We start from the raw sequence: 6000 nt of genomic DNA, 5'->3' as shown, positions 1-6000 counted from the left end.
AGTAATAAATGTTATTTGCAGTTAACAATTTTCTTTTTTCTTTATTACAATATTTATGGCAAGACTAGGTATAAATGTATAGGACATGTATATACGTAAATTTATATGTTGGGTGCGTTCTTTGTGGATAATTATACGTTAGAAATTATATTTACTTTGTTTAAATAAATAACTATATGAATATTTTATTACTATAATTGTAGTTTTGTCACGACGTTTCCTACTTGGGGAAATAAATTGTTTACAAATACAGCTAATTAGACACCCCGATCAAAAGGTATAAAATTAAAAGTGTGTTTAATTATTTCGGAATAATTTTTGACGATTACCTGACATTAAATATACAATGATTCTGAATGTAACAGTATCTATTATAACATAACACATATTTATGACAAAGTCGTCACTTTCATATTCAAGCATAAAATTATTATCGAGATACAAGTTAGCCGATGACTTGCCAAGTTTAAGATTACGCTCTAGTGTTACAAGCATTGCTCAAGTCGCAATTATATCTCGTTTATGCAATAAACAAAAGATGCGACTGAATTCTGATATGGGTATTTTTTTTTTTCGTCAGCAATTGTTTTGCGGTACCTCCCACACTAAACAATAGCGGTCGCATTTACGCGTCGAGTGCTGGTTGTCTGACTTTTATTAGATCTGTATTAGTGCCAAGGGTAACGATTGCCCTCTTTATAGGCGCCTTAAATTCGCCGATATTTATATTTCAATTGGAGCTATACATCATTAGGCATCAAGCCAGTGTTCGATTAATTAATACGCAGAGCTGTTTGTAGTACAATGGCAGGCTAATCTTGTGCGGCGTTTTATCTGGTCAAACTAAATTATCAATGAATGTGAAATGACGTTTTCATATGGAATTCTACCTCTATGAAATGACTTTTTTTTTTGATACACGTGATTAATTGATATTATAAAATAATCAAACTCTATATTCTGAACATCATACTATGATGGATTTAAAGAAAATTTATATCCTAAATCCAAAGAGCTTGCGTATAAATTGTGCTTACTTAAATTTTATATAACTTGTTGTAGTTGTATATAACAACTCGTGTGTTTCAGACAACAAGTACTAACTGCAGAAGTGTTTATAAAATCTTTATATTATCCACAACCCTCCTTTTTTCATTCCCGCCTTAAATCTTCTATAACTCTTTAAAACAGGGCAACTGTTGACGTCCTACTTCAGCAATGTTCATTGTGGTGATCGCTTACCATCAAACGTATACGTAATTAGAAGAATTCAATCTCCTATGATAATATATTATTATATATAATCTCTTATATCCTTGAATGCGTATTCATTACAAAAGTTATGTTGCATATTGGAGGTTTGGGAGTATTATAAATTAACGATTATAATATAAGACGCAATGATTCAGAGTTAATTTCGCTTTTAAATACCAATATGGATGAGTTTAACTTGTGATCTTACAAAACTTGGTTCATGGCAAATCACCAAGGTTGTAGAAATTTTCTTTAATGAATGTTTTGCCATTAACGTCGGAGCGGTCAATGATACGGCTGTGGTGCTGTGTAAATATAGCTTTGTGTTTCGATTTCGATGGACGTTGGTCGTATAAGTGAGTAGCGTACCGCATCGGCTTCGCCCTTGGTACATATATAGCCTACAGCACTAAGGGATGTCGAATATGTTGACTAGTAGTTCCTGAGTTTAGCGCGTACAAGAAAATACTTCAAACCATTCTATTTTACAATTTTAGTATACAGATTCAAGAGACAAACATACCCGGGTTTGCTTTGAAAATTCAAATTAGTATTATTCCCGTCAATAATCTTTAGATTTATCTACTACTAGCTTTTCCCCGCAGCTTAGCAAGCGTTAATTCGGAATAGTTTTATAAATGTTATTATACATAGAAACCTTTCTCTTGAATCAATCTATCTAAAACAAAAAACACATAAAAAAACGTTGCGTAGTTTTAAAGATTTAAGCATACATGGGGACATAGGGATAGAGAAAGCGACTATATACTATGTAGTGATAATAATTTATTAATGAAGGTATCGTGCATTTAAAATGATATATTATTAAATTCCATTTATACAGCACGCGCCACACTACGTCTCGAGAGACAGATATAATCAACAAAAAGTATCATCACAAATTATAGCCAATTTACATAAAATGCTTATAATTGCCTCGTAAATCAGTCCGTATTAGTGAAAATTATGAACATCTTCAATCGATTGTACGCTAGTAGCGCGGTATTGTGTTTTTTAGGCATTACGAATTTATATTCATAGTCGCGTAGTGGTAAGCGCTGATAATTCTCGATACAAAATCAAGTTATTAATCAAACAATTGTAATCACAGGGACACAGACCTATAAGGGTTGAGGTCATAATCCAGCACCCATTTTAAATCTTGGACATACCGATATCCTCGTGAGATTTTCCTTCAGAGTTTCGAAAGCGTGTGGTTACAAGCAGCTGAATTGTAACATCTCTTTTTGTGTTCAAGTAACACTCTCGTCTTCTCGTCTCGGATCTTCAAATTTTCGATTGAAGTTCGATATCCGTACCTCTGAGCCATATCGCTCCAAAAAACAATTGCGTATAATCAATTAGATGACGTCGAAATGTATCATATAATTGTTGTACTTAATAAATATTTCCTGAATTTCGCATCATTAGATAATGATTGAAAAATGTTTAATTATCGGTAGCGATATGATTAGTACATGCCTGTCGTGCTTATTAATTTTAATAATACACGATATATTATTATTCTTACGAGATAAAGAATGCATTGTGCGTCGTATGGATACGGTTTATTCATGACTTCCTATTTCGTATTACTTTAAATGTCCTGCATAAGGACGTACAAAAATTCTTTTCCTTTAACAGCGGAGTTGTTCTGTATAAGTGGGGATATTCTTTTCTTTTGTTTAAAGTATCACTAACCGATGAAATATATAATATGTATTTGTTGTATATACGTGTAAGTAATTCTGGTTATACCGTTTAGTATGGGGTGTATTATACTAGCTCCGCTGCTCCAGTCATCGTCTCTGTTCTGTCTCCATCGGGCCTTTTCTTGCCTCTGCTAAATAGCATATTTCCTTAGTTAGCCTTTAGCTTGATACAACTGTTATGTCATAGTAATACGTTTTGTGCCTCTTGTTAGCACGCAGACTCGGTCGAACTAACTACATTGAATGTCAAATGAAGGATATTCCATTTGGAAATGAAAGGGCGTGACCGTCCTGGGAATAATTTGTCGTATGTCAGCAGACGAGTATTTCGGACGATCGTTATCTTGCTCTTATCAGTGATAATGATTATTGCGAATTGTAAACGAGAATGACTTTTAATTACTGCCAATTTCGAAATGGACTGTAGTATGATGAATCATTTGCTTTTTTAATTGGATTATTTGGTAATAACCTTGGGAATGGACTGCAGTGTCAAATAGCGGAACATCGGTTAAATACTTTATATTGTTACACTCATTTTTTGTGTTATGATCGTTGAAGAACATTCACACTAAAGATTTCTATAAGAAATATCGTTTTTTCCACTAGATTTAAAAGCATTTTTATATAAGACTAGCTGCGCCCCGCGGTTTCACCCGCGTAAATCCGTATCGCGTAGGAATATTCCAGCTGTCTACGTACCAAATTTCATTGCAATCGGTTCAGTAGATTTTGCGTGAAAGAGCAACAAACACACACACACATCCTTACAAACTTTCGCATTTATAATATTAAGTAGGATAAATACTAGGTTTTATATGGTTGAAAATTAAAAAGCTGACAACATCTTAACTGGTTAAAGACTTAAACCATTTAGGGCATAGCGCACTGTAATAAATAAACACTGCTACCGTGGAATCCGAATGTATTAAATATGTTAATCGTTTATAGTTTTTACACTTACCCGAAATTCAACCTGGTATACCTATGTGTCGATAGATGTAGCTTTCTAAAGTGGTATCTTATTAATATATTTTCTTTGTTTATCATTTATATAGTTATAATAATTAAGATATAGAGGCGTAGTTATAATATAATAGTAGAATTGTAAACTTGACTGTCTTAAAATGTCAGTCGGCCCTTTAATTTTTCGATCTTATATTGCGCGATCATATGAATGTAGCCTTATTATGTTATAATAATTTTTTAGTATAAATATAATTTATATAAAATGATAGATTCAATGCCTACATAAACACCTATTCATGTTTGCGGATCGATTACAGGCCAAACTAGCCGCGTCATGGAAAGCTCAAGCACTGTTCAAGAAGTTCGACGCACGCGCAAACCACAAGGTGTACAACAAGGGCAAGATGTGTCCCCAGACCAAGGTGTTGATAATTGGTGCTGGGCCGTGCGGCTTGAGGGCCGCTATCGAGTGCCAACTGCTGGGGGCTAAAGTGGTATGTATTGTTTGGACAATCTTGGGTAGACTTCCTTAAAAATAGCTTGGGAGAAATTGTCTTAGGTGAGTTCACTGATTGGGTCTTATAAGACTCAGTCAAGCAGTGAAGCTGGTCCCTCATTGGCCCCAATCAAAAATATGTTCGTGAGATAAGTGTTAATAACGGCGCTGGGCCTTTAAGTACCAATGGCTGGACGCTAAAGTTGTATTTTATGCTAACACCTATCCAGTGTTAGATGTACTACATCTGAAGTTAAGTTATGATCACATGGGGTCGTTTTCTGGATTATGCACACCTAGATAAATAGTAAATCCATCTTCATTCAGGAACTAATTCAGCATTTCACTCAGGAATAAGAAGGGTCATAGGAAATGCATCACAATAAGTAAAAGTTTCTAATTTTAATACAGACGTTAATTAAGGATAGGAAAGCGAATCTAAAACTATTCCGGTCAATCACTAATGTAACTATAATTCTTCATGATTTTTTACACCCTTCTGAATAATAATTTGACCGCCTCCTTGATACAGTGGTGAACAAGTAAGCGTAGAACTCCTGGGTCCTGGGTTCAATTCCCGTTGGGGACGCACAAAAAAATAATGTCTCGGTCTGGCAGGACACAGAAGGCTGATCACCTACTTGTCCCTAAAGAAAATCGATCAGAAACAGATGTACATCATCTGCCCCATACCCCACTAGGGGACACGGGACTTCACTTTTTCTAAATAATAATTTAAACCTTACTCTCACACATACTACTTATATATACTACTAAACACAATACTAAATCCTTGTTATCCGGATACCTCGCTAATACCGATTGAAACATGCATGTAAATATTATGAAAACAAACAAAAAACAATTGCTATATAAATACTTAACACGTGCTCCGTGCCCCAATTTGTGCAGAAACGTGCTCGCCTCCCACGTATGGATATAAATGCTATAAATAGTGGCCGTTGCGAATATGACTCGTTAATTCGCATTCGCAACGTGCCAAACTATAAATATGTTTCCATAGATATTAATGTAAGTACCTACATCATTTCCTTAGGGTATTGTTATTTCCCTAATGCAAACACAGGTAGATTCTGCAATCAATAATATTTATAAAGGCGAAGGTATTTGGGGGGTATGTCTTTGTACTTTAGGCAATAATAACTTGTAGATAATTTTTTTATCGGAAAAAGTATGAATGCTAGACTACAAACTTCTGAGCTATATTTCTTATTACTCACTTCTAGGGTTCTGCTCCAAATAACTTCCAGAATATAAACTGAATTGCCATTCCAGGTGGTTGTAGAGAAACGCGACAGGATATCAAGGAACAATGTCCTACATTTGTGGCCGTTCGTCATACACGATTTGCGAGCGCTGGGAGCCAAGAAGTTCTTTGGAAAGTTTTGTGCTGGCTCCATAGACCATATCAGCATCAGACAGCTGCAGTGTATATTGATGAAGGTAAATGATTAACCCGAGAATTAAAAGTTCGACGACATGTGACATCTACCAAACCGCACCTGGCCGGCATGGTGGATTATGGTCTGAAACCCTCATAGGAGGCTT

General features: G+C 35.1%; 1 protein-coding gene across 11 annotated transcripts in view; it reads left to right on the top strand.

The window, feature by feature from the left end:
- LOC119835875 (F-actin-monooxygenase Mical) overlaps positions 1-6000 on the top strand; it is a 39381-nt gene that overhangs the window by 6604 nt on the left and 26777 nt on the right. For all 11 annotated transcript variants that reach the window (XM_038360948.1, XM_038360941.1, XM_038360947.1 and 8 more), the window contains exons 3-4: positions 4253-4429; positions 5728-5895. In XM_038360948.1, coding sequence (XP_038216876.1) covers positions 4253-4429; positions 5728-5895 — 345 coding nt within the window. The remainder of the gene's footprint in view (positions 1-4252; positions 4430-5727; positions 5896-6000) is intronic.

The sequence above is a fragment of the Zerene cesonia genome, chromosome Z, assembly GCF_012273895.1.
Source record: "Zerene cesonia ecotype Mississippi chromosome Z, Zerene_cesonia_1.1, whole genome shotgun sequence".
Classification (NCBI taxonomy): domain Eukaryota; kingdom Metazoa; phylum Arthropoda; class Insecta; order Lepidoptera; family Pieridae; genus Zerene; species Zerene cesonia.
This window is presented reverse-complemented; position numbering and strand designations above follow the sequence as displayed.